At 52.4% G+C, this 27,306-nt stretch overlaps 10 protein-coding genes across 10 annotated transcripts; 6 read left to right on the top strand and 4 right to left on the bottom strand.

The window, feature by feature from the left end:
- Window positions 1-890: 890 nt before the first annotated feature.
- Window positions 891-4,618, bottom strand: PODANS_3_7510 (uncharacterized protein; the record flags this gene model as incomplete). The annotated part of the gene is made up of 2 exons (XM_001909519.1): window positions 891-4,381; window positions 4,444-4,618. The coding sequence occupies 2 exons, from the start codon at window positions 4,616-4,618 to the stop codon at window positions 891-893; spliced, it is 3,666 nt and encodes a 1,221-aa protein (XP_001909554.1).
- A 1,524-nt stretch (window positions 4,619-6,142) lies between these two features.
- Window positions 6,143-6,955, top strand: PODANS_3_7520 (uncharacterized protein; the record flags this gene model as incomplete). Its single annotated transcript, XM_001909520.1, has 1 exon — window positions 6,143-6,955. The coding sequence occupies one exon, from the start codon at window positions 6,143-6,145 to the stop codon at window positions 6,953-6,955; it is 813 nt and encodes a 270-aa protein (XP_001909555.1).
- A 247-nt stretch (window positions 6,956-7,202) lies between these two features.
- PODANS_3_7530 (uncharacterized protein) lies at window positions 7,203-8,621 on the top strand (the record flags this gene model as incomplete). Its single annotated transcript, XM_001909521.1, has 2 exons — window positions 7,203-7,328; window positions 7,392-8,621. 2 exons carry the CDS (start codon window positions 7,203-7,205, stop codon window positions 8,619-8,621), a joined length of 1,356 nt encoding a protein of 451 aa, XP_001909556.1.
- A 316-nt stretch (window positions 8,622-8,937) lies between these two features.
- Window positions 8,938-10,143, bottom strand: PODANS_3_7540 (uncharacterized protein; the record flags this gene model as incomplete). The annotated part of the gene is made up of 1 exon (XM_001909522.1): window positions 8,938-10,143. The coding sequence occupies one exon, from the start codon at window positions 10,141-10,143 to the stop codon at window positions 8,938-8,940; it is 1,206 nt and encodes a 401-aa protein (XP_001909557.1).
- Window positions 10,144-11,570: 1,427 nt separating this feature from the next.
- On the bottom strand, window positions 11,571-13,448 carry PODANS_3_7550 (uncharacterized protein; the record flags this gene model as incomplete). Its single annotated transcript, XM_001909523.1, has 7 exons — window positions 11,571-12,378; window positions 12,436-12,761; window positions 12,811-12,972; window positions 13,027-13,062; window positions 13,120-13,139; window positions 13,195-13,279; window positions 13,350-13,448. The coding sequence occupies 7 exons, from the start codon at window positions 13,446-13,448 to the stop codon at window positions 11,571-11,573; spliced, it is 1,536 nt and encodes a 511-aa protein (XP_001909558.1).
- A 663-nt stretch (window positions 13,449-14,111) lies between these two features.
- PODANS_3_7560 (uncharacterized protein) lies at window positions 14,112-15,695 on the top strand (the record flags this gene model as incomplete). The annotated part of the gene is made up of 1 exon (XM_001909524.1): window positions 14,112-15,695. The coding sequence occupies one exon, from the start codon at window positions 14,112-14,114 to the stop codon at window positions 15,693-15,695; it is 1,584 nt and encodes a 527-aa protein (XP_001909559.1).
- Window positions 15,696-17,360: 1,665 nt separating this feature from the next.
- Window positions 17,361-19,765, top strand: PODANS_3_7570 (uncharacterized protein; the record flags this gene model as incomplete). The annotated part of the gene is made up of 2 exons (XM_001909525.1): window positions 17,361-17,827; window positions 17,902-19,765. The coding sequence occupies 2 exons, from the start codon at window positions 17,361-17,363 to the stop codon at window positions 19,763-19,765; spliced, it is 2,331 nt and encodes a 776-aa protein (XP_001909560.1).
- A 1,796-nt stretch (window positions 19,766-21,561) lies between these two features.
- On the bottom strand, window positions 21,562-22,909 carry PODANS_3_7580 (uncharacterized protein; the record flags this gene model as incomplete). The annotated part of the gene is made up of 3 exons (XM_001909526.1): window positions 21,562-21,804; window positions 21,858-22,742; window positions 22,823-22,909. 3 exons carry the CDS (start codon window positions 22,907-22,909, stop codon window positions 21,562-21,564), a joined length of 1,215 nt encoding a protein of 404 aa, XP_001909561.1.
- A 1,799-nt stretch (window positions 22,910-24,708) lies between these two features.
- PODANS_3_7590 (uncharacterized protein) lies at window positions 24,709-25,282 on the top strand (the record flags this gene model as incomplete). The annotated part of the gene is made up of 2 exons (XM_001909527.1): window positions 24,709-24,786; window positions 24,842-25,282. The coding sequence occupies 2 exons, from the start codon at window positions 24,709-24,711 to the stop codon at window positions 25,280-25,282; spliced, it is 519 nt and encodes a 172-aa protein (XP_001909562.1).
- A 609-nt stretch (window positions 25,283-25,891) lies between these two features.
- On the top strand, window positions 25,892-27,295 carry PODANS_3_7600 (uncharacterized protein; the record flags this gene model as incomplete). The annotated part of the gene is made up of 1 exon (XM_001909528.1): window positions 25,892-27,295. One exon carries the CDS (start codon window positions 25,892-25,894, stop codon window positions 27,293-27,295), a length of 1,404 nt encoding a protein of 467 aa, XP_001909563.1.
- Window positions 27,296-27,306: the final 11 nt, after the last annotated feature.

The following is a 27,306-nucleotide window of genomic DNA, read 5'->3' on the forward strand; positions in this document are numbered from 1 at the left end:
AGAATGCCATGCAAACTTGATGACTTCCAGCACTCACGCTCAGTACTACCCACCTCACCACTGAGTGATTACCTACCTCTCAACAACCACAAATTCCAAAGCATGGCCTCTTCCTCAACTACCGTCATCCTCCAATTTTCCTTTTCATTTTTCACAATGAAATCTCCAGCTCACCACCAAATCCCCTGAACCACCTCAGCCACAACGAATGGCGCGTCCCCTCAACAAGGGCGCAAAACTCCGGGAGGCAGCCAACACCAATCCTCACTTTACTTCCCCACACATTGCATCTACCTTCCTTCGAACTTAAATCACAATTCTATCCATAAAACATCAATCGACTTTCCCTTTTAATACCTCAAAGCAACCCTCTACCGTTTCAATATTGACGCCACAATTTGCTGCACGCTTCTGCATCTGACTTACCTAAACTACCTGTCGAGAATGAACTATTAGGTTGTTTCTATTCTTAACTCACCCCATGGAACCTAGAAAAGATTACCTGAGTCAAATGCAAAAGCAACTAAATGTCAAGTAAAATCTGTAAAAGAGAGCACTCGAATCAAATTGTGAACACGCCAGAACCTCACATAGACACTTGCATGTATCACAGACCAGTAGCAATCTAGCGAAACAATGCTCGTTCGAATGCTGTTAAGTGCCAATCGTGCTCCGTCAAAGGTACCTAGTAATGATAAACCATCCACCTAGGTACTTCTAGTCCGCCGCATCTCTCTAGCTCATGTGCTCTGCTCAATACTCCAACCCCAAAACTCCTGCTAAAACGACTCCTCCCATCGGTGTTGAACCTCATCTTCAAATCTTCGCAATACTCTCTCTAAAACCTTCTAAACATATTCCCATCGACATCTATTCCAAACAACTACCTCTCAAGAACTATACCCAATATCCCCTCCTCCAAACCCATTCCCATTCCCATTCCCGTTCAACACCTGCTTCCCAACCCCCTCCCTCACCTCCTCAACCCTATCCTCAACCCCATTCTTCTTCCCCTTGCCCTCACCCCCCCCATCCTGCGTCAGTAATCCCCGTCTAATAGCCAGCACACTATCAACAATAACAGCATCCACCCCCTCCCTAACCTGCCTCCTCACCAACCCCGGCTCGTTATTCTCCCTCCCATAACTAACACAAACCAACCCCGCCCCCTTCACCACCCTCACCAACCTCGGACTATTCACAAACGGCTCCGCATTGCTCACAATCCCCAGCAAATTCCACCTGCTCGCAAACCTAATCGCCTCCTGCAGACTACTCGCCCTGATATCCCCCACCGGACACGTCCCCGCATCCGTCAAAAACAAAATCGGTATATTCGGCTGCTTAAAACTCAAACAGAGACAAATATCCGGGTTGAAGCTCGAAAAAATGATATTCCTCCTCTGGTGCGGGTTGGCAGTCATGTCGTACACCTTTTGCAGCACCGTGTCGCAAAACGAGTTCAGCTCGACCGCGTACGTGTCCATCTCGTGCTCCTCGCTCTCGTGAAGCATCGGGTACTTCATCTCGATGTTGAACCCCACGCTCTGCGGCAGCTTCACAAACAGGTCCTCCAGCGTCGCAAACGGCGCCTGGATGAAGTTCCCGCGCGAGTTGGCCTTGAAGCCCTTCTCTTTGAAATCCCTCGTGTGTTTCATCCTCTCTTCCATCTCCTGCTTGGACAGGCGATGCTGCCTGTTGTGATCCGGCCAGTCCATCGACATGGACCTCTGCCTCGGACCGGGCGAGTTGCTCCGCCTCGTCTTCTCGAGCAGCTTGTTCTCCGGAACGGCATACGAAAAAGGCGACGTCCCATTATTCCCCTGAATAGTCCTCGACTTGTCCGGGTTGATGTGCAAGAATTGCTCCAGAGTCAAAGTGTGAACCGGCGCGTCAAACCCGGTCTCGCTGACCAAAAAGTCGTGGTAGATAACCGGGACGTGGTCCTTGGTGAGCTGGACGTCAAACTCGACATAGTTAGCGCCGAGGTTGGCCGCTGCAATAAAGGAGGAGACGGTGTTCTCGCCCAGCTGGAGGGAGCGGCTGGACGTCATATTCTTGCCCAGGCCGCGGTGGCCAATGACCATGGTCGAGGCCAACTTCTTCCAGTAGGTGTGCTCAGAAGTGACCTCCATGCTAGGGTGTGAGAATGGCGTGATGACCAAAAAGTTAAAGTTAACGCTGCCAATGACCTCAAAATTGGCACCCATGATGGGCACACAGACATCACCCTGAAGGTTCATCCTCTTGGTCCCAATAGTAGGTCGAACGCTCGAGAGCAGGGCAACACCACGGCCGACCTTATTCTCGTTGTTCCCAGAGTAGGTAGGAACAATATCGAAAAACAGCTTGACCTTGCTGGCGTCAACCGTAGTAAAAACGACAGGCTCGGTAGAGATGTTGTCGTGAACAGGCAAGTCAAACATAGTTGGCTCGCCCTGAGCCCCTTGCGCCGACACTACAATCGACAACGTGGTGTCCAGCTCCGTCGTGTGTGCTTTCGAAAGCGGAATATTGTCCAGCTTTACCGCCTCAAGATTCTTCCGCATGTCCATCGAGCCCAAGCTAACCAGCACCAGACTTTCATCCTTGAGATACCGATGACCAAATGACTTGACCGGCTCCGCCTTGCGCGCAGAGCCCTTCGACCGTCTCTCCTGGAACGACGCCTTGTCAGGCACAGCCGCATTATCCGTCACCGACTTCTCGTCATCAGAAGTATTGCTAGCCGTGTCCTCTCCCTCCTTGCTCTGAGCAGCAAGAAAGTGAGCAATAGGCATATGTCCTCTCAAAGCAGCATGTTCCCTCGCCGTCCAACCCGACGAATCCGGCTTGTCCACCTCAGCTCCGGCTTCCACCAGCAGCTTAACCACAGACAAATGCCCATCCACCGCCGCAATATGCAGCGGCGTCCAAGCAAAAGCCTTCTCCGTCAACTCAAAATCCGCCTTTTGATCCGCCGTCCCCTCCAACAACACCTTCGCACACTCATCATGCCCAAACCTCGCGGCAATATGCAGCGCCGTCTCCCCCGTCTTATCCTGCCAGTTGATGTCAACCCCCGCATGCACCAACATGTCGACAATATGCTCAAAGTTCGCCTTGGTGGCAATAGCCAACACAGCACTCGACTTTGAGATGGCCCGTCTCATCTCCGCCTTGTTATCACTGACACCCTGCCAATTCTCCCCTTGAAGCAGTGCCTTGGTCGTAAGAGCGTGACCACCAAGGACGCTGAGATGCAGAGGTGCTTCTCCGTTCTTGTCCTGCCATTCAGGGGCGTCGATTCCGTTTTCGACATCAAACATGCCCCAATCCTGCATCTTCTTCATCAAAATCTGACACACCACCACAAAGCCAAACTGAGCGGCGTAATGCAGTGGAATGCGTCCAAAGTTATCCTTCGCCTTCAAAGCCACCATTTGTGCTGGCTTGAGATTGTCCAAAAGGTACATGAGCATCTGCACAGCCTCGTCATCCTTGCTCAAGAGACCGGCCGTCTCCTTGAGAGCAGACACCCGTGGTGTGGTGAGAGGAGACGTCGCTGGGGTAAGATAATTCTGGGCGTACTGAACCCCCGGCGGAAAAGGGTATGCGTTCAAATGAGAATCCGGCTTCACCTCCTCCACGGTTCTGGAAGAAACGGTCTTAGTCCGGCCAATATGAGTGACGAGCCTGTGGATACAATTCCGCCCATTGATGTCGTCGGGATCATCAAGGTCCGAAATCCTTTCCAGAAGCACAGGAATGACCTTTTTCGACCGGGCCGAGATGGCGCGCTGCAGGAGGCTGCGCAGGAGGTTTTGGAAAGCGTCGGTTTGATCTTGTTTTGCGAGATTTGCAGCAGCTAACCCGGTCGTCAATGCATCTAGATTATCTTGCCGGACGGCTTGGTCTAGTGCGTTGAGCACTGACGTATCGACGTCCAGTTTCGTGGGTCGCCCGTAAGACCGTGTTGAGCGGTCGGATTTGGCGTCATTGGTGTTTTTGGATTCATTGAGCACCGAAAGCCACGTGTTGACTGTCTGAAGCTCCTGGCTGGTGTCAAGATTTGTGGCAAACGGTAGAACGTCGACCCTGGTAGAGATGTACCTCTCCTGGATATCCGACGTGTGAACCTTCTTGTCCAGCTTCTTTGTGATTTTGACAAAGCCTCGACGGTTGATCTCTCCGAACCACTGTAGATTCCTCAGTTGGTTTCTGATTTCGAGTAAAGCTCCTATCAGATCCTCGAGCTCCTCCTCGTCGATGTTAGCGGCATCGCGAGGTGTTGGTCCGTATTTGTCTGTGATGGCTTGCAGTCGTCGCTGGTTCTCGTGGAGCTTCCTTGTGTAGAACTGGTCAACGCACTCTACTTCGCGGTCGAGGGCAAACAGAAACTCTGTTGGTCCAAGGGTCAGATCACGAGGTCAACGAAAGGGCGTTGCGGATCAGTGAACCCACCAGCCAAGTCGACTTGATCCCCATTGTGGGCAGCTGTGTCGGCTGCTGTTTTTATGAGTTTCTTGAGGCGCTTGTAGTCGATGTAAGAGCCTGCCCACTCGGGGACTTGGTTTCTTGGAAGACTAGGAAAGCAAAAGTGTAAGTAAGGGGCAATCACGAATGCAGGCAGATACATACTTTTTCCCAAACTTCATATTGCGTGGTAGCTGCTAAGTACGTCTTGGACGATGAGAAGCCAGCCAAAAATAAAAAGGGGGTATTAAATGCCAAACGATCCCACAGGTCGTATCCCACGCTGGCTATGAGCGGGATACCAGCGGCTGAGTGTTGGGAAAGAAAATGCTATATATATCCGCTGATGTTTCCAAGTTGCGATGTCAGAGGTAGCAGGTGAAACGTACAAAATCAAACGGTCGGAAGTATCGTTATCGTGGCTACTTCAACAAGCAGACCTTGTGTGTTTGAGAAGACAAAGAGGTCATGGAATCAGCAAGGAGAAGGGAGGAAATCACGGCATGAAGAATGTAGTGGAGAGGGGAAGTCTCGATCCCGTGATGGCCGTTGATGGGTACAAGAGTGGGAACCTCGATGGTCAAGCTGCCACGCACGTCACACGTGTTTTCCACGGGGAAGATATAAGAGTCCCATCGACAAGCGACGATCCATGAGCTCATGCTGTGGACAAATGCACATGGCAAGAAAGCTGCTCGAGACATACATGGCAGTTGAAGGCCGGAACCAGTGACATCGTCCAGCAGCTATCAGTGGCGCCAGCTCCCTCTCTGATTGGCCAATCGCCACCCCACCATCCGACAGACCCCTGTCGCCTCCCGCCTCAGAACCCAGCCGCTGGGTTTCCACCACGAGCAATCACAGCCTGGTTTTTATAGGGTGTTGGAGTTCTCTCCATATATTATACTTATACGGCTATGAAGGGTTCTATTCTTCACAAGCTTGAAGATCGATCCTTCATGTTTGCATATAATATCTCGACTCTTCACAACGTCTTGACCCTTTTGTTGGTCGTCTCACCGCTCCCCTCCAACTTCCAACTTCTCCACTTACACAGAAGGTACTCCATGTAGGGTCAGCTCTCGACTGCAGCTTGCACATGCACTGCACAGTTTGCTTTCTTGCAGGTCGCACCAGGCAAAATCCAGAAGAATTTTCCGTGGAGGGAAGGAGGTCTCGTGACTCAATACCCTGTGCAGCGGCTAGTCAAGGGAGTTCAAGCCGCTGGACCCTTTCTGTCGTCCAAGGCGCATCTCGTGATCTTTTTTTGCCCACTGAGAACGACCAAGGGTCCAGAACAAAGCGCCCCTGAATTAGCATGGCATAACTCTAGGGTAATCCTGGATGGCTCCAGTGCGGGGGGATCGGTGGGTGAGCACACCTCGAATGCTGCAAAAAATAGACGGCTCGTTGGTTGAACAAGGCTCGGCAGGAACGTGCTACATACAAGAAATAGCAAACACTTCTGAGTGAGTTAAAGAAAGATCCTGTAGAAGTTGCCGCTGGATGCTTGATCCACGACCTTGCAGGCAATGTAAAGCTAACCATATAGCCTGTGGAGGGTTGAGTGATAAGAGAAACTCATAGGTGAGGATGAACCCCGATAGATTAATTATTGAAGCTTTTTAATAATCCTAAACTCCATTTCTCCTTCACGGCATGAAAGCGTGATAGGGCTGAGGCAAAAATGCATTCTTTCGATATCCATTCTTCACCAACCCTGCAACAGTACCGTAAATTTCAACTTGTGGCTTGTGGCGCTGGACCCACATTTACAATCAAGGGTCTTGCATCAATCACGACTAAAACTTCAACAACACAACCCATATTCATTCAACCTTCGCCCTCGTCGTCGACGACAAAGTATTCCGAGAAGATGGCCGCCACTGATCCGAGTCCGACTCTGAAGTTTTTGACAGATGCAGGTCATCTCTTAGCCTTTACGGCTCCCGAGACGTCGGCATATATCCTCAGGCAGCGAAATGACTTGATGTTCGAGCATGAGGTTCCTCTTCCTGAGGTCCAACGACAGCATGTTTGCACGGCCTGTGGTAATATTTTGGCTTTCGGGGAGGGCAGTGACCTGGTCTTCAAAAAGAACAAAAAGGCAGTGATCAAAAAGAAACAGCAAACACCTCCGGCACCCAAGGTCGAAAAAGCGAAAAGGCAAGAACCTCGGTCATCTGGCCCAACCAAGCGCATCGAGTGTGGCCATTGCTCTTCGAAAATCGAGATCAAGCTTCCGGCTCCGGCTCCCATCATTCGCCGTACTGTCAAACCGGCCCACAAGGTGTCCAAGACCACGGCACCGGGAGCGGCCCCATCTTTGCCCAAGACTTCAGGTTCACCCGAGACGACATCCTCTCAGAAGCCAGCGTCCAATGCGAACAGCAAGAAGAGGGCCAGGTCTCGAAAAGCGGGTCTCCAAGCTCTGTTGGAGCAATCCAAAAATTCAAGACCTTCGCCTGGGTTGAGCCTTGCCGACTTCATGTCGAAATGAGTCCCAAGGCTCAGCTATCGAAATAGGAACATTCCGGAACCTTGGGGCAGCGTCAGGTTGTGCCTAGTGTTATGACATAATCTCCATGACTCCCTGAACCTATAGTGGGGCACAACCGTTTTGGCAGGTCAACTACCCCGCCAAAGAACGATTTTATCACAGAGTTAGTTACCCCTCCAAAATTTTATTCCCAGGTTCTCGCCATATCCCATCAACACCACCGAAACAAAGCACCAAAATAGCAAAAATGACAGAGCTTTTCAACCCTATCGGCGAGAAGGTCGAGCAGGCCGTCCAGGCCAATGGCGAGGCCGAGGATGACTTCAAGCCCATCGATGAGATCGAGTCCCTCTGCATGAACTGCCACGAGAATGTGAGCCGCAAACTTTCGATGGTTGCACATTAACGAATGCGCCGATGCTAATCATGGTCATAGGGTATGACACGCCTCCTCCTCACCAAGATTCCCTATTTCCGCGAGATTATCATCATGTCCTTCAACTGCGACCACTGCGGCTTCAACAACAACGAGATCCAGCCTGCTGGTACCCTCCAGCTCAAGGGTGTCCACTACGAGCTCCGGTTAAGAGATATGGAGGACTTCCAGCGCCAGGTTGTCAAGTCCGACACTGCCACCGTCAAGTTTATCGAGCTCGATGTCGAGGTCCCCGCTGGCAAGGGTCAGCTCACGAACGTGGAGGGCCTCCTAACCACCATCGTGGATGATCTCGTCTTCGACCAAGAGAAGCGTATGAAGGAAACCCCTGAGGCGGCCGCCAAAGTTGCTGAAGTCATTGCCAAGGGCAGACAAATGCTCGCCGGAGAGGCGTTCCCCTTCCGTGTGTCTGTCGACGACCCGGCTGGCAACAGCTTTATCGCCCCTGACCCTCGCGACGGCGTTGGCAAGTGGGAGAAGGGCGAGTACCTCCGTACACCTGAGCAGAACGAGGCTCTCGGTCTCGCCGACACCAACACTGAAGGCCTTGACGACAATGGCGACATCATCCCCGATCAAGTCTACCAGTTCCCAGCCTCTTGCCCGGGCTGCATGCACCCCTGCACGACCAACATGAAGATGGTCGACATCCCCCACTTCAGACAAGTCGTCATCATGAACACGAGCTGTGATGACTGCGGTTACAAGTCCAACGACGTCAAGACGGGTGGTGAGGTCCCTGAGAAGGGCAAGAAGGTCACCATCAAGATCAAGACCCCTGTGGATCTTGCCCGCGATATCCTCAAGAGCGAGAGCTGCCAGCTCGAGTGCCCCGAGCTCAGCCTTTCCGTCAACCCAGGCACCCTCGGTGGAAGATTTACCACCGTCGAGGGTCTCCTCACCCAGGTCCGCGATGACCTCCACAAACAAATCTTCGAGGCCGATGCCGACGTGGAGAAGACTAAGCGCAAGAACGACTCTCTGGACAGCACCGAGGCGTCGAGGTGGAATGACTTCTTTGATGGGCTCAATTCTGCCATCAAGGGCGAGAGGGAGTTTACCATTGTGTTGACTGACCCATTGGCGGCCAGTTATGTTCAGAGCTTAGCTGATAACCCGGATGAGCCTGATGAGCAGATGACCGTCGAGGAGTATGAGCGGACAGAGGAGGAAGAGGAGGAGTTGGGTTTGTTGGACATGAAGACTGAGAATTATGAGAATGATGTTTGAGCTATGGAAATAGAAAACGGGAAAAGCATGGGTGGCTGGTTTCTGGGTATTGGAATTTGCGTTTTTTTCAGTTGTTTAAAAAGATGATACCTGTCCTATAGACAAAGAGAATGATTTGATGATGCCAACTACTTGACTGGGTCCGACAATTGTAAAGTTGAGAGCGTATCAAGGGTCTTCCGCAGATGTAAGCACGCTTATATGTTTTAGGTGTGAAAAAGGCTCATGAGAAGTTGGATATATCTCGTCTTCATTATCAATGTAAATCTCCAATACTGGCTGCTTCCTACTGACCCCTTTCTCAACCATTTACGTCTCAAGCATCAACGCTAAAGCGATGCCTCACCTGCAAAACATACGGATCCCCCCCCGGCTCAAAGATCTGCTTTGGTCCCCTCCCCCACTCAGGGTGATTAATCCCATCGATCCAATCCTGCACCTCCAGAACAACACACCCGTACTTTTCCACCCCTCTCGACCCGGTCCCGTCATCCCTCCCCTGCGTCGCCTTGATCGGCATGCTCCCGTTCATCCCATTACAGCTATACATCTGAAACGCCTCCTGATCCGACCAAATCTCCAGTTTTATTCCCGACCACTCACTCGTCAGACTAGCCACCATTTTGTCCTCCGACCTCCAATCGTAGGGGTAGTTCCTATTGACGAGCCAGCAGTTGTCGTAACCCGTGCAACCCCCCCCGCAGTTTCCTTCGATCCCCTCAAGGGAAAACCCCTCGCCTATTTGTCTGGGTGCAGACCAGAAGTCGTTGACGGACCCCTTGGGGGCAGGGGAGATTTCCCCCGTGGGAATGAGGATGCTATCCACAGCCACCGTCTGCCCTGAAAAGGGGAGGTAAAATGTATGGTTCAACGCGGTAGGAGCTTCCGTGTTTGCGAACCCGTCTAGGTTCCAGTAGGTGTGACTAGACAGCATGATTGGAGTTTTCTTTGTTGTAGGAATAGCAACCATTTTTGCGTCCCAGGTTCGGTTTGATAAAGTGTAGGTGATGTAACTGATTACTTCCCCTGGAAACCCCTCTTTCCCGTCGGGGTCGACAAGGCTGAACGTGATGGATGACTTGGTGTAGGAGACGACGGTGAAGTTTCTGTGATCCCAGCCGTCGGGGCCGCCGTGGAGGGTGTTCACACCTGCTGGGTGGGCTGCGGTGGGGTTTTCATTGGGACGGATGTGGTAGTCTTCTCCATCGTCGTCAAGGGTGAAGGTCGAGTTCTTGATGCGGTTGGCGTACCGGCCGGGCACGCCGCCAAAGTGAGGGTGAACTGGATCGACAGAGTAATAGGTTGCGTTGTCGAAGCCGAGGACGATGTCACGGTCTATGCCGTTCTTGTCGGTGATGAAGAGGTTGGAGATGGAGGCGCCGTAGGGGATGAAGGAGGCTGTTATGCCTGGGGCGAAGAGCCAGTATTTACCTGAGGAGTCTGGTTCCCCTGTGAAAGAGGGGACGGATAAGGTAGGGGTGGCAAGGAGGAAAGCTCCCAGGGGGAGGAGAGAGAGACGCATGGTGGGATGTTGGTTTTGGTACCGACACCAACCTGGGAGAGAGTGGAAGGTAGGACTCACTCAGGTCATGAGTTGAGGGGAAAGAGTCAACAGAAAGAAAGAGAGAGAGGCGAGAACGGTGCCTTAATATAACCCACAGCTACCAACCCCCAATCTCATCCCATCAGTATGGAACCTTTACGAGCAGAGCAACCCTCCAACCAAGGCAGGCAAGTCACCAGGTACACACACGCGCGCGCGCAAAGAGAGGGGAGATCTCCAGACCGGTAGGTGGTGAAGGCGGGAAAGAGCGAACCTGCATCCGGTTATTTGGGATGAAGAAGAAACCTTGACGCCAGCCAGCCAACCAGCCACTCTTTTTCGTTCCAGGCGAGGAGGTAAACGAGGGTGTGACCACGAGGTGAAGTGAGCGTCACACGGGGGAAGATCTCAGTTTTCCCGCCGTCCAGGTCGGTCGGCGGTCGCAACGAGTGACCGCGGGCCGGCATATACATATACATCCAACTCTCGATATACGATGCCGAATGCTGTGTGACTGCAAAGACCGTTAGCTACCTTCCTTGATTCTCCACAACCGTTGCAGCCATGGGATATTGAAGCCTCCAATGATGCTCTCCATTGACACCAATGAAAGCAAAAATGATACTTTATTTGGTCACGATCAAAAACAATCATCAGCTCAATGGGATGCGTCACTTACAACCACCAAACTCCCAGCAACAAGAACACCGAATTCCCCAGGTCAAAATAACATCAACTCACTTGCTTGCTAAACATTCGCGGAATAATTGCAAGCAGCTACGCGAATGGGATGACGTCTTAACAAGCAATCATTGGAGCGGCTCTGCCTTCGCCATTGGAGCTCTGTCGATGGAAACGAAGGAATGCGGGGATAATTATCTCCGCATTCTTCTCCCGCTGTCGATAGGAAGCTGGAGCTTAGTTGAATTCCTGCCAAGCCAATGGAGAGACTACCTATCACTGTCTCTCAGTGTTATACTGCTGTCAGTCGGGGTCTTGGACAGTATCTCTGGAAACAATGACAGACATCCTCACAAAGAGACCTATTATGCTTCACTCAAAAGCAAGCTTCTATCTCAGCATTCTCTTGATTTGCACTTTTGGCACCATCGCAGCACAAGCCAGGGTATACATGCGCGCCAATGGCATTGGCAGTCGGCAAAACAACATGCTTAAAATGCATCACTGGCTATACTCCGTAACCATAAAACACTGTCGAATTCCAATCTGCAACCCGCCAAAACCGTCCGATACTATCATATACAAGTCTTGCGCTACCCATACAGAACGAAGCCTAGAAGGAAACAGAGCCTTGAACGCATTAATAAAAGGAACACTCTCCCGAACCTGGTCACTGGAGCATTCCGCTCCCCAGGCTCTATGCATCGGTTATCTTGCACCCTCGTTTAAGCATCGATAAGGTTCTCCTCCTGGGGCGCCTCGGTATCCCTGGTGTCTTTGGTAGGGGCCTTGTCCTTGCCCTTGCGGTCTGATGGGGTTCTCGAGTAAAACTCGTCAATGATGTCGGCAGGAATACGGTTGAGCATGTCCTTGCGGTAGATGCGAAGCAAGCTCCACGCGAGGTCAAGAGATTCGAAAATGGTGCGTCCCTCGTACGGGCCCTGGTTGATAAAGGTCCGCTCGAACTTGTCGAGGAATTCCAGAGACTTCTTGTCCTCGGGAGACAATGCCTCCTCACCAACGACTGCCTTCATGGCGGCCGCGTCACGACCGATGGCATACTTGGCGTACAGCTGGTTGGATACATCACCGTGGTCCTTGCGAGTCATGCCCTCACCAATGGCAGACTTCATCAGACGGGACAGCGACGGAAGCACGTTGATAGGAGGGTAAATACCGCGGTTGTAAAGACCACGGTCGACGAAGATCTGACCCTCGGTAATGTATCCAGTCAAATCAGGAATGGGATGCGTAATGTCGTCGTTGGGCATAGTGAGAATGGGGATCTGAGTAATCGAACCGTTGCGGCCTTCGACACGGCCAGCACGTTCGTAGATGGTCGACAAATCGGTATACATGTAACCGGGGAAACCGCGACGACCGGGGACTTCTTCACGAGCAGCAGAGACCTCACGAAGAGCATCACAGTAGGCCGAAAGATCGGTGAGAATGACGAGGACGTGCTTCTCGAGTTGGTAGGCATAGTACTCGGCGGTAGTAAGCGCGAGACGAGGTGTAATGATACGTTCGATACTGCCGTTATTGTTAATAACCAGACCCAAAAACCAGAGTTTGTTGTTCATTACTTACGTAGGATCGTTGGCAAGGTTGAGGAAGAGGGTGGTGCGCTCCAAACTGCCGTTCTCTTCGAAATCGCGGGTGAAGAAACGAGCAGTTTCCAAGTTGACACCCATGGCAGCGAAGACGATGGAGAAGTTCTCCTCATGATCGTCATGTACGCCCTTGTTTGTCACACCCTTGCGCTGAACCAGGCCAGCTTGTCTGCAAATCTGAGCGGCGATCTCGTTGTGGGGAAGACCAGCGGCCGAGAAGATGGGAATCTTTTGGCCACGGGCAATCGAGTTCATGGTATCAATGGCCGAGATGCCAGTCGAGATCATTTCCTCGGGATACACCTGTTCTCTATTAGCGCATGGCTTTGGTAGGGCATGTAGTGAAGCTTACTCTCGAGTAGGGGTTGATAGGACTGCCGTTGATGTCCAAGAACTCCTCAGCCAGGACCTTGGGGCCCTTGTCAATGGCACGACCTGAACCATCAAAGATACGACCCAGCATGTCTTCAGAGACACCGAGCTTCAAGCTCTCTCCGGTCATTTCAACTCTGGTCTGGTTGGAGTTAGCTGCCGCCTATGTATTTCCCAATGCGCTCGGCAGTCTCACCTTCTTCACATCAATGCCAGAGGTGCCCTCGAAAACCTGCAAGATCGATTAACATATGTGGATCGCTTGTGTTCCGTTTCGGTTGGTATATACCTGCACAACGGCGCGGCTTCCTGTAGAGATACCGTCAGTAACAGCATAGGTCCCTGGTATAGCGACAGTGCTTACCGCGAGCCTCCAAGACCTGACCGGAACGCACAGTCCCATCGGGAAGAGTCAGGCTGACAATCTCATTGTATCTGGGGAATTTGACCTGGAGGAAGGATCACAGAGTTAGCAGAGATGTGGTGGTGGTAAGGCGGAAGCAGAAGCGGGAGACCAACATTGTCCAAGATGACGAGGGGTCCGTTGACACCACCGACGGTGTTGTAGCGAAGCCTGGGCGTCACCCGGTAGGAGGCTGGATCTCTGGGGTCGCTCATGGTGGTTTTGGAGGTTGTGCAGGGCAAAAACAGGCGCGAGGTATCAATGCGAAAGTCGAGGCCGGCTCGGGAGGCTGTCTAGAGGGTCGAGAGGCTGGTAAGTGGATTGGCAAGTTGGTTGTGAATGCACGACGATGGAGGAGCTCCAGTGGATGCGGGTAGCCTGAAGACGCAAGCTCCAAGCTGGACCGTCGGTGATAAGCAGGCCGCCCAGGCCTGTCCCCTGCTGGGCCCCGCACCACATCATGAATCCAGATGGCACAGCCACAACATCCAAACCAACTGAAAGGCACAGGTATTCGGGACTCGCTCTGCGGCAACAAGCTGCTAGTGAAACGGAGAGATATGGCTTTACGAAAGACAGAAAATAACAGATCACATCGCATTACTTCTAGTGCTGCTTCTGCGACACACACCTTGAAGCAAGCACATGCCAGCCACAGTTCCAGATCTCGAACTGTGGCGGTGCCTTGTCGATGCCGGCCGGCAACTTTGGAACATTTGACAGGGAAGCTCGCGCCTGTGCTCCTGTCATCCAGATTTAAGACCTGATGTCAATTCAGCCTCCAACCCTGCGTCATCTTTTTATTTTGGTTGCATTTTTCCCGCTTCACATCTCGAAGGCGCGGGCCAGCTTTTCGGGCGCGTAAAACCTAATCCACGATGTCGGCCATCTACAATCTCGAGCCACAACCGACGGCGTCGGCCATCATCCACACGACTCTCGGCGAAATCTCAATCGAACTGTTTGCGAAACAAACACCATTAACATGCCGAAACTTCCTTCAGCTAGCACTCGACGGCTACTACGATAACACCATATTCCATCGTCTCATTCCCGGCTTCATTCTCCAAGGTGGTGATCCGACTGGGACAGGACATGGAGGAGAATCCATCTACGATGGCGGCGCATACAGCGGTGATCTGGATCCATGGCCAATGGACCAGCGAAGAGGACAGAACGCCGGCCCCGACGGCATCAACTTCAAGGATGAGTTCCATTCGCGTCTCAAGTTCAACAGGCGAGGATTGCTAGGCATGGCGAACGAAGGAAAACCGGACACCAATGGCAGCCAGTTCTTTTTCACTCTCGGCAAGGCTGAAGAGTTGAATGGGAAGAATACCGTGTTTGGGCGCGTGGCGGGCGATACCATCTACAATTTGGCCAAGATTGGCGAGTCGGAGGTCAATGACGAGCGGCCACTATATCCGATCAAAATCACCCATATCGAGATCCTCATCAACCCTTTCGATGATTTGAAGAAGAGGGAGAAGAAGCTACGCCAGCAAGTAGCAAAACCAGCTCCCGTGGAGAAGAAGCAGAAAAAGAGAAAACCAGCCAAGCAGTTGTTGAGCTTTGGAGACGAAGAGGGTGAGGGCGATGACCTGCCAGTTCTCAAGAAGCCAAAGTTCGACACAAGAATTGTCATGGATGTAGACGAGGAACCGGCGCCAAAGACGATGCCGGTCAGATCTTCAAAGAAGGACTCAAAGCCGACGCACAAGGATGATGTGAAAGTCCGTGTGACAGAAGAGCCACCAAAGAACAGAGCGAGGAGTCCAGATCGTCCGGAGCCTGTTCCGTCAAAGAAACAACGGCCAAAGGTTGAGGAAAGTGACAGGTCAAGTCCCGAACCGGAAGATGGCAAAAAGAAAACCTTGCTGGAAAGGACTAACGAGGAGATTGCTGCCGTCAAGGCTTCGATGAAACGAACAATTTACACCGAACCGGTGCAGGAGAAGAAGAAGTCGGCCTTGGAGGAAATGATACCGGAGACTGCAGTGCGTGGGAGGAAACGGAGACCGGGCACGCAGTCTGCAAAGGAGGAAGAGGAGGCTTTGGCGCTTTTGCGGTCGTTCAAGTCAAAGCTGGAGCAAGCACCAGTTGAGAAGTCGACAGCCCAGCCAGCTATCAATTATGATGGTGATGATGAGGAGGGAGAAGGAGAGGTTTGTGATCTTCACTTCATTGCCCATTGCCAGAGCTGCGAAGCCTGGGATAAGGAAGAAAAGGAAGAGAGCGATGACGAAGGGTGGATGTCTCATCAGCTCAGCTTTACTGCAGATAAGCTTGGAAAGGATCTGAGCTATCGCAAAAAGGCGGAAGAGGAGCTGGTTGTTATTGACCCCCTGGCAAAGGCGCAGGCTCTTAAGGAGGGCAAGAAGTCTTCTCGGGATTCGCGGTCTGGGGGCTCATCTTCAAGGGCCTGGAACCGGGACCGGGAGCGTGACCGGGCAAGAAGATAGTAGAAGGAGCAGTCGCTATCTGACTTATGATACAATTGCATTGTTCTTGCAAGTAGAGGAAGCCAAGCATAAGAGAGACTGACCACCAGTCGAATGGTAACCATTAAGAGATACCCACTTTCTATTGTGTAATATCTCCTGTCACCTTCCTCCATTGTTCAGTGCAAAGGTAGTGATGCCCAAGTCCCGTCCCATGTGTCCCCATGGTGCCATGCCTGTCCGGAACAACAGCTCCGCGAGCCCCGGCCTCAATGGGGGTTTTATATGGGTCTTCATGTCATGGTGGCGTGCTCATTCTCCATGCGAACTCACATCTGCTGTTGTTCCTAGCCCAAGAACTGCTCAGACATGGCCTTTTGTCTTGTTGTTTTCGAGACCGAGAAGGGAAACTGGCTTGGTCCCACTTGAACGGTCTTACAACTGCAACTCATCTCTTGGCATTCAATCCAAGGTGTTCTACGATCCGTATCGACAGTGAGGCCAGAAGTTTCCTGACAGCTCCCCAGGTATGCACGGCTGCACCACTGACAGGCATTAAGGCCACAACTTCAGACTACGCATAGTACCTCATAACGGCGCTGTCAAACTTAATTGTCACTAACGTCTTTGGAGAGAAAGTGTCCAAAGCCTCACTGCCGCTGCCACCGCCTTGAGGTCCTCCTTCCAAACGCCCAGAAAAAAAGAAGCTGTCTTGGGTGACAGGCTGGGACATCGACCCCGCGTGTGGAGACAGGACGTTATCTGTGCCACCGCTGATTGGTTCGGCAAGCGAGAAAATCGGTGTGTTGATCGCGATCGCACCGGCAAAGCCCACTTCATATGACGGGCAAGTGAGCCTTCATCACCAGCAAGTGGCCTTACATCGTGTCAAATTTATCTAGCAAAGCCCAAACCTTCCCACTCGATCCTCTGCCGCTCTGCGCCCTGAGCATACGACCCCAGTGAGCTCCTCTCCAAACTTTTTCTTGTGAGCCCTCTCAGCGACGTCTTTGAGGCACCCAGACGTGACCAGAAATCAAGCAGCGCGGAAGCCGGCGACTGAGACCCCGACGCAAGCCATTGTTCAGCAGGAACCCTGCCTTCGAGGCTTCAGCATCTACCACACAACGACGCCCATTGACATATCGCGACACCGCCGAGACACCTCACAAGCCCTATTCAGAACCCGGCGCCGAGCCAGACATCTATCTTCTCCGCTTTTGCGACACTCTCGCAGGCCTGACACACACACATTGGCATTGATATCGCGCCGCGGAACAATAACAGACCCGCGCGTGGATCAGGTGCCTGGACCGCCTCTGCCTTTGAGCAAGCTGTTCTCCGCTTCGCAGTATATAACAGATTGAGTTGAATAGAGTTTTCTCTCGCTTGTCTTCCCTCCGACTAGATCCATCTCCCTCTGTGTGCTGAGCTCGCTGGTTTCATCAGAAAATCGACCGGATTCAGCAGTGCTTCAAACCGCCCACAATAAGGAAGACTACAGCCTTGGCCTCAACTTCTTGACGGCCTTTTGCGAGAAAAAAAAGTCACCGAGGGCTGCAGCCACCACGCCGGCAAACAAACTTAGGGCGAGCCTAGCCTAACGGTCAAGAACCGCCATCTGCTATATCGAGGGGTGTCAAGCAAACCCCAATCGGCTGGGCGCGCGCTCGCCTTCACAGTGTTATGTCTTCGCCGAACAACCCGAGAAAACGACCGGCCCCTGGCGCCTCTTCGATGATCCCGATCCCCCCAGTACAGCAGACATTTTCGCCTGTCCAGACGGATCGGTTGTTTGGGTGGAACGGAACAATGGATGGAAACGGCTTCGTCGACTCGCCAACGACAAACGTCAATCAGTTCATGATGCCGACATCAGGCGCCTTTGCGCAACCAATTGCGGCGCCTTCAAACGCTCTGGCCCGCCGAGGGAACAGTCGTGCTCTTGTCCATTCGGGCAACAGAGGCCACTTTGATCAGGTGGGGGAGCCGTGGGCGAACGGGTTTGCCGAGGATGCTCGGTATCTTCAGACGAATTCGTCTGTAGACGAGCATGATAACATCGAGCTGCTAGAGGAGAAGGCTGCTCAGGCGAAGAGGGAAGCGCAAGCCAAAAGGAAACAGATCCCCCCGTTTGTTCAGAAGCTGAGCAGGTAAGCGGGCCCTTTCACCACTTTGTTCACGTTGCAAATTGCTAATCTTTCGATAGCTTTCTCGATGAGTCTAGGAACACCGACCTGATCCGCTGGTCCGACAAAGGCGATTCATTTATCGTCTTGGACGAAGATGAGTTTGCCAAAACGCTCATCCCCGAACTCTTCAAGCATAACAATTATGCTTCGTTTGTGCGACAGCTCAACATGTATGGGTTCCATAAGCGGGTCGGGCTGTCCGACAACTCGATGAAAGCGAGCGAGCGGAAAAACAAGAGTCCTAGCGAGTACTCAAACCCGTATTTCCGACGCGGGCATCCGAACCTGCTTTGGCTGATCAACAAGCCAAAGGGTGGCAGCAGTAAAAAGAAGATCAAGAAGGAGGACGGAGAGGCGGAGAGCGAGGAGGACAACAATACCGAAGAAGCGTACGGTGTTCCAAACCATGGAGCGTCACAGGGCGGCAGGGCCTCCGTTTCTCACGAAGTCGGTCCGCTCCAGAAAAAGGATCTGATACAAGTAAAGAATCAGATAGACAGGATCCAGCAGCAGCAACTCGCGATTTCGGGCATGCTCAACAAGATACGGCAAGATCACAATTCGCTCTATCAGCAGGCGGTCATGTTTCAAACCATGCACGAGCGGCACGAGAACTCCATCAATGCCATTCTCAACTTCTTGGCCAATGTCTTTCGAAAGTCGTTGGAGGAGCAGGGTGGGGTTCAGAGCGTCCAAGATCTTTTGGCCAGCATCATTCCCAATGCTCAAGGTCACGGCTCCACAAACATGGCCACGGGAGGCGTGGTGGACTTGGGCGGCTTCGTCAACCAACGGGCTCCCAACGTTGCTGGGTCGGCGACGCCAAAACGTGCGCAGCGTCTCTTGCCTCCTGTCCCACATCACCAAGCAAACAAGACCGTGGTGACATCCCTGTCTCCGTCCCCAACACCCTCGCCGGCGCCCCAGACTTCGTACAACACTCGCATGTCTGGGACTGTCACCGAGGTGTTTGATACCTCGCCGGCTGACACCACCTCGACCTCTGCCTATATGCAGAAGGAGCTCCAGGACAATCCACATGAGGGCATGATGAAGATCATCCAGGACACCAACGCCGTCAACGTCAACAGCACTGGCATCGACCTCCCCAACGTCGCCGCCACCACCCCGGTCACAGGCATGAGCAACGAGAACCGCAACAAGATGCTGAGCATCATGAACAATGGCTCTGCTGCGACAACCCCGGCCGCGTCCATGAACGGCGGCGGTATCCCATCTGTCTCTAGTCCCGGCGGTGTTTCCTTGCCCGCTGCCAGCCCACAGACCACAGCCGGTTTATCGCTTTCTCCCATCCTCGCCTCGATGCCTATTCCCCCGCCGCTGCAACCACTCCAGGCGACGCAGCAAGAAATCGACGCGCTTCAACGCCTTCAAGCTCAACAGGCTTCTCAGCTTGAGAACCTGACCCAGTTCCTCGGTCCGCTCAGCCCCTCTGGCCGGATTCCCGGTATGGACGAGAACGGCAACGTCAACACTAGTTATTTTGACTCTGTCGATTTTGACCAGTTTGTTGATAACAATGCCTTTGCTAACCAGACCGGCTTTGGAGACAATGAGTTCAATGGGTTCAACGCGGGTGGTCATCCGGATGAGTTTAACTTTTCGCTGGATGCTCCTGGTAGTGGGGCAGAGTTTGGGGGTGGTGGTGTTGCGGGTGCGGATAATGGGATGTTGGGTGGTGGTGGGGGTGCTGGGCTGGGGATCAATGGGCAGGATGGCTTGTTGGATACGGGGAGGGTGTTTGAGACTACTTCGGCTACTAATAGCCCTAGTCCAGCCGGGACGGAGGAGATTACGAGGAGTGAGATTGGGGGGGTTGGGAACGGGGTGGTGACGGATAGTCCGGAGAGGGATCCGAAGAGGAGGAGGAGGGGGTAGAATCACTCTTACATTTCGTCGGAGGATCATGAGGAGGAAGGGATGGGGGGTGGGTTTGGAGGGGATGTGTTTGGGGGACTTTATTTTTGAGGCCATACGACAAGGGGTGTAGGCTGGTGAGGGAGTTGGACTTGAGGGTGTCGACTTTGCTAACCTACCAGGTGTTGTTAAGGGGGGGTTGCAGACAAGTCATAGATAGACTTGTCAAGGGACGTAGCCACATTGATCCCGACGGTACAGGCCCAACATAAACAAAAACAAAACAAACACAGAAAAAACAAAACTCTGGTGGAAGGATACGTGGAGGAGTAGTGTTTTTCGGATTAGGGATTAGGGGTAGGTTAAGGTTAAGTATGGTAAAGGGGGGGTTATGGCGCTGAGGGGCACGGAATCATTACGCCAACCAGCACCTCACCTTACCTACTCACACAATCATTGGGAAGGAATGGAGGTGGTTGGTTGGTTGGGATGATGATGATAATTTCTGGGGTTGGTTGGGGTGGCTTTCTATTGTGTTTTATCCTTGCTTTTTTTTTTTTATGGTTAGCAGTTTTAGATATCCTCCTATGGTTTTTTTATATTTCTTTTTTTTTTGCCTTTTTTAAAAACCTACCTTACTCACTCTCCTACTCGGTTGTTTGGTTTGCTTGGTTTGTTAATTTTTTGGTCTCTTTACATAACACTTTACATTTGCATAAAATGGGGATGGGGATGGGGATTGGATGGGGATGATGGGAAAAGTGAGTATGACTTTATGAAATAGCTCAATAAAGATGGCCTGGTGAGATGAGAGTAAAAAAGGGAATTAGAGGTGTGGAGTATGTGTGTAGTGTGTGTATGTGTGTACGAGCAAACCGAGAGAGACAACATTGGGCGAGTTGGCTGGTGATCGCTTCACTCCTGTATATGTGCCCATATGTGCTACTTTGCATCTAAACACTGATAAAATCGGATGGATGTCTGGTGTTGGGATATCACCACCTTAAAATCATCTTATTCTCCTCCATCAAATTCCATCCAACTAATCCTTCATCATCATCATCACCAACCTTGTTGCTGGTGGCGTTGTTTAACTATAGGTACATATACATCCAAACCCCCCCCCCCCCTCCTTCATTTCCCCCGAAGCTGACAGAAGAAATCATCGTCAGATGCAAAACATACGGGGTATTCCCGTCCATTTCAGGACATCAAACAAATCCATCATGATCCCAACCGTTTATATAACACCATGTCATCAGAAACATGACCCCCTCCCCCTCTTTCAAGTTTCAACGCCTTCCAAATCACCCCAATAATAAACTCTCTGGGTCACCACGCCGAGTGGCCCATAGGGACGTCAGTTAGTCCATCTAGAGCTCCCATCGCTCATTTGGGCTATAATACTACCCCCGCCATTGAAGCGATGTATTTGGTCAGTGGCTAGAGTAGAGCGCAATATAAAGGCTTCTTCATTCCCAGTAATCTGGGTTCAGGCCCTTGCGCATGGTGTACTGGGGCCTCAAGGTCCTTTTATTCTTTCGTCGTTGTCAAAGCGCTGTGGGACTCTTTTTTTTATCCGAGAGCTGTCTCTTCCGAACGTCAGACGGTTGTCTTCGTAAATATCTCGTTGAGCAACGGTGACGGCGTCTTAGTCAAGGTGTAACTTATTTGACGCAAAAAATTCGTGTGATACAACCGAAAAGAAAGAGCGCGACGCGAGTTCGATCCAGAGGGCGATGGAGAGGTTGAATCCGGCGGTTCGTCGCTCTTCGTTTGGTGCTTCCCGTTTCCAGCCATCCATCTGCTGTCGGCCGTTATTCGATCAGCATCTTCTTCATCCCTCCAACTTCGCACAGCCCCAGGTACCGAATGGCCTCCCTATCGTGTGCCAAGATGATCGTTCGATCCGGCAGCTTTGGGTTATTTGGGTCAACATGTGAGGCATCTTTCGCTGCTTGCTCAATAGCATCCATTTCCTCCTTGCAAGCCTGTTGGTCCATTGGACAAATCACAATTGGTTGCCGTAATGTGATATCGCGGGCAGATGTTAGATGTGCCTAGCAAAAAGGTTAGACAAGACCCACTGAAAATTCCATGTGCGCGCACCCACCTTGATCGTCAAAAAGAATTCAATTTTGTACAGTATCGACGTCGTCGTAAAGCTGGTGACCTCATATAGCGGAAATCCCGGCTTGCCCCTTTTCACAATACCCTCCGAATCCCTAAGGTCTCGCGCAGGAAACACGAGCCCCAAGTTGGTAACATATCCAGTTTCCGGGATCTTGGTCCCTACCTGCTGCGTGTGTTTGGCGATTTTGCTGACCTTCTTCGTTGGCTCGTCTCCTTCCGGGTTGAACGTGATCTCCTCCTCGATGGCCAGCGTGATCTTTTGTATCGTCACCTTCCGCGCCTTGTTCAGCCAGTCCGGATTTGGCGCGAGCTTAATGTACACCGTTATGGGATCTAATGGCCCATAACTCCACTTTGGCAGCGAAATCCCCAACGTCACAATGTTGTCCGCCGTCACCACCTTGCTTTCTGGGCGGTTGTACATGCCGAATGTGGAGAGGGTGTCGTATCGTTGAAGAGGTATTGGGAATGCGTATCGGTTTTGCATGCTCGAGCCTTGTTGGACTGTGACCACCAGCTCATAGTAGGTTTCGGCGATTCGGCTGGCTAGTTGGATGCTTGCTGGAGGAATGCGGCGGTTTACTTCTTCGCCGCCCCGTCCGAAAGGGATGAATATTTGGAACGGCAGATCCATCGCAATCACGCTCTCGGCCTCTTTTCCCGACACGCACCGGAACAGCAGCACTTCCTTCCCTACTAAATCGACCGTCTCTCGTCTCGGGGTGCCCAGATGCCTCCGCGCCATGTTTTCCGCCGCTGGATGTATCGTTTCTCGTCGCTGTAAGCATATGCGAACCATGGATATTTGCACTGGCGCTGTATAGCCTGCACCCGGCCGAATTTCGACTTTGCCTACTATCCTGGGCTACACGATGTTAGCAATGCGCCCTGTCGATTCAACTTGCATACGAATACCAAAAGCTAGGAAGAGGAAGGGGAGCGCACCAGTGTCGCCGAGATGCCCGGGTAGCCGACCAGAAAGCTGCTGTTTGGAGGCCCGGATATCCTCACAGTCGCAGCTGTATTATTCATCTTGCTGGTGGGTGAGGCGCCCGCACCGGTTCCAATTAAACTTTACCGTTATTATCGTTTATTGTCGTTCAGGCAAGCCGCGGCGGCCTTCGCCGATCATCAATAACAGGACCGTCCCGCAGACGTCGGCTTGAAGCGATGGGATCGGGCGTGAGGGCTGTCCGAGGTGAGGGGCTCGTCTGGGGTGTCGCCGGCGCTGTATCGATAAGCTGGGTGAGGTTGCGACAACCATGGACATCACCTTCGGCGTCCGCCGCAGCGAGGCACACTGTACTGGAGTCGAGGTCTTCTTTCGTCGCGTGTGTCGGTGCTGCTGGGAAATGGGCGAAGGGGGGTTTCCAAGGTGGGTGGAGGATCTCTTGCAAGACGCAAGCAACGACGGGTTGGATACGAATGGAGTACGAATGGAGGCTGCTGTGTTGCAGGCTTATTTTTTAGCAGTCGTTGGGGGGGTGTGAGAGGGGAGGAGGGGGCCAAATGAAAAGACCCCTCGAGCCGCCGTGTGTCTTTGTGTCGTCGAGCTCGGCCGCTCAGGTGCGTTGGTGACTTGGGTGCTGTCTGCGCCGAGATTGTAGCCCGGCGTGTTCCTGCGGGTTCCTTGCCTTTCAGTGGACTCTGCGGCTGGGCGATCTCACAGCGGGATACCGACCCCGGAGTTTACAATGCGACAACCTAGTGATACCCACCTTGCAACCAAGGCCGAAAGGGAAATGGGAATTCCTTTCAGGTTTCTTGAGGGGGAGCAACTTAGGTATGAAGGTAGGTCCTTTTCCAAAAGCCACTAGTACCAAGGCCCGCCTTAAACTTCCAGCGGTCGGCAGCTATAGTCACGGTCCTATAAATTAAGGAGGGAAGGCTCCGTGTGAGGCAAAGCTGCTAGGTCCGAGATGTGAGGTTTCGAGATCTCTAACAGAAGCCAGCGGCAGCGGGACAGGTGGAGTAGGGGGAACAAAGACACAGCGACCCAGCGCCCCGGGCAGAGACGACGACAGTCTCAGCGGGCTTGCTTTGCCTGCAGGAGGTGAGACGGCTGAACTGCTGGGCCAGCGGGATGATAATAGGAAAAAGGTGAGAGAGACTGAGAGAGGCAGCCTTGCGATGTCGAAATCTGAATGCCTGCCTGCCCTGTCTGTGCGAGTGGCCCAGCTACGAAGTAGAAGAGCCAAGTCCAAGTCCAAGCTCAGGGCTGCCGAGAGGTGGGAACCGAAGTGGATCGTGGTTCCTCACAGCAACTTACAAAACACATACACTATCAGAAATCATGACTTGCGGCGGGCGGACGGATCCTCATCAGTGGTTCCTGCAGGACTAGACTCATTTTGCTGACCGATGTGTTGGTCCAAAAGCAACCATCTTGGCTCCAGCCAACGTTGGGAGTTTCGGGCTTCTCTCTAACCATCGAAGTGCGGGGCACGTGTGATGACCGTTGTAAACTTGTGAGACGGTTTAAGCTAATGTCGAGGTGCCGGTACACCAAGCCAAATGATAAGTGACACGAGCCTGGTAGATACCATCCAGAACATAAACAAACAAACAACACCAGGAAGGCTTAGACATTCGATTGCTCTCCAAGTCAAAATGTGGTGTCGTCATGTCCATGTCGAGAACACCAACATGAACATGAAACAAGATGGTGGTCATAGCTCCCCAAGGCATGTGGCTTCCGCCCGCCAAGCTTTTCTGATAGAAGGGCCCCTGTTCAGACGACCGACGTCAACACGGGCCCAGACCCGTTCACTGCTTTTTGTCACAACACACCTCCGCAAGCACAACACTTGATCGATTCTACCACACCTACCATGTCAGTAACGCTCCACACGACTCTTGGGGACCTCAAAATTGAGGTGTTTTGCGAGGCCGTCCCCAAGACTGCAGAGGTATGTTTTGTCTAATATGTCCTTTGCGCCTTCGCTCCCACTAAACATTTCGTAGAACTTCCTCGCCCTCTGCGCCTCGAACTATTACAGCAACTCTCCCCTCCACCGAATAATTCCGTCCTTCATGTTCCAGACCGGCGCGCCCGCTGTTCCATCACCTCCAGATAACCCGAAGGGCGGCCGATCGATATACGGGATAACCTTCGAAGACGAGATCCGACCAACACTTAAACACCACGAAAGAGGAGTCGTGAGTATGGCGAATAAAGGGCCTAACACCAACGGCAGTCAATTCTTCATATGTTTCGCCCCCGCGCCACATTTGGACGGGTTGAACACGGTGTTTGGGAAGCTGATTGGAGACGAGAGTCTGGCTACCTTGGCCAAGATTGAACAGCTGGAGGTGGACAAGAAGGGCAGACCGGTCAAGAAGGACGGAGAAGAGACACCGAGGATTGAGAGAGTAACGTTACATGCGAATCCACTGGCCAAGTGAGAAACAGGGTAGGAGGTTGGAGCAAACTACAATGCACGACCGGCATCATGTATCTGCCTAGGCATTCTGCCATCTACCCCCTTCATTTGGCGCTAAACTGGGCGCCGGCTGGAGTTGAGTACTATCTCACGCACCAGCTAGCAACCCAAACGGAAAGAGCGCAAAAGTCGAGAGGCGACGAGAATAAGATGATACCCAAAAACCAAGAAGCAAGACTGGTCAACCAGAAGGCCAGGCAACATAGAGACGCCACATAGAAGCTAGGGGACATTTGACGGAGTCTTGGCTCACAGTTACATATTCCAAAGACAATAAAAAAGAAGAAAACTTATTCTACCACTTTTGATGCTTTCTATACAATGGTGTGTGGTCGACTTGCCAATAACGGGTTATGTTGGTGGAAATGCGCTGCCTGCCGGGAACCACTCCAGTGTGGGTCATCCATGCCGGAAAGCCTTCCTGCCGCAAAGATACAAAAATTTAGGAGTCAACCGTCCACCAACCACAAACCACAGAGCTTGCGACCTCGAGTGAAGATTTTTCTGAATTTAGACGATATCTTGGCCGCAACGAATACTTTACCGGCGAATCCCACAAAAAGCACACGGAATGGCCCTCGACGACGACGATAACCCCGCCCTTGCGGCCCCTCCTCCCACAGCAAACACAACCACCGCGACCCCAGACGCCCCAGCTGAAGAAACCGCCGAAGACCTCCTCGAAGACGAAGGCGCCGCAGCACAAGACTTCCGTGTCTTTGCCAGTTTATTCAAAAAGAACACACATATTTCCGCGCAGACAATTCGCAAAGGCGAGAAAGACTTCGAGTCCCATGGCACACAACTCCAGGCCGACACCCTCGAGCAGAGTAGAGCTGCTATGCAGGAGGTTCTGAGTTATACTCGCATTCACAGTGGCGCCAATCTTGTACGTGGTTGGTATTTTCCAGGTTGGTGGGCGGACTATGAGGAGGGTGAGGAATGGCAGGATTCAAAAGCGGAAGATGGGAAGAAGGAAAGGAAGCCTTTTGGGCACATCAGGGACAGAGTTGTGATTTTGGAGGGGTCCAGCACGTCTACGCAGAACCTGGGGAGGGCAGTGACGGGACAGGCGAAGGATAGGCCAGGGAGGGGGAAGGATTGGTTGCTTCCCGAGGAAGCGCTCTATCTGGTAGAGAGAGGGTCCTTGGATCTGTGGTGGCCCACAAAAGAGTTTGGTGAGATTTTCCCTCCACCTCCTGCCGCCCCTGTCGAAGGGGAAGCTCCCCAACCCGAGAACACCGATTTCGACCCATCAACCCAACCGACGGGCGCCAGCGAAGACGAAGAAGACGAATACGTCGACGGCTTCCCCCTCTCCCTCCAAGCAGCCTACGCCCTCCTCATCGGTCTGGACGGCACCCGCGGGAAGATCTCGCTCCAGAAATTTCAGGTCTACTCCAACCTCAAACGCTGCGGCTACAACGTCCTCCGCGCTCCTCCTAACCCTCCTAACCCGAATCAGTCCTCCTACCGTCTCAACATCACAATCAAAAACTTCTTTTCCTCCCTCCTCCCCTCTTTCACCCCATCACCGCCCAAATCCGGTCCCTTGCTCAAACCAGGCCTCTACCGCTCCTACAACCAAATCTTTTCTCAGCTCTCCCTCATCGAAAGGCACATCCCCTCCCCCGTCCTCCCTTTTCCTCTCCCATCGATAGCACCATATGAGATCCACTTTTTGGTGTGGAAGTCCTCCCAAAAATGGACAAAACTGAGGCATCCAAGCCCGGACTTTTATCTGAGTGTGGTGGATGCTCAGGAGAGCGAGGTGCCGCAGATGGAGGAGATACTTGGGCTGTTGGAGCAGACGCCTTGGGCGCCGCCGAAGAGGGAGTGGGAGGGGAATCATGGGAGGTTGTATGCTAGGTTGAAGAATGGGTGGAGGAATGTTTTGATGGCGGTGGTGGATCATGGGGTTATTAATTATATGAGGTGGGGAGAAGGGGGGTTTTGGGCAAGAGAGGATTTATGAAAGGTTTGATG

The sequence above is a fragment of the Podospora anserina genome, chromosome 3 (assembly GCF_000226545.1).
Source record: "Podospora anserina S mat+ genomic DNA chromosome 3, supercontig 2".
Classification (NCBI taxonomy): Eukaryota; Fungi; Ascomycota; class Sordariomycetes; order Sordariales; family Podosporaceae; genus Podospora; species Podospora anserina.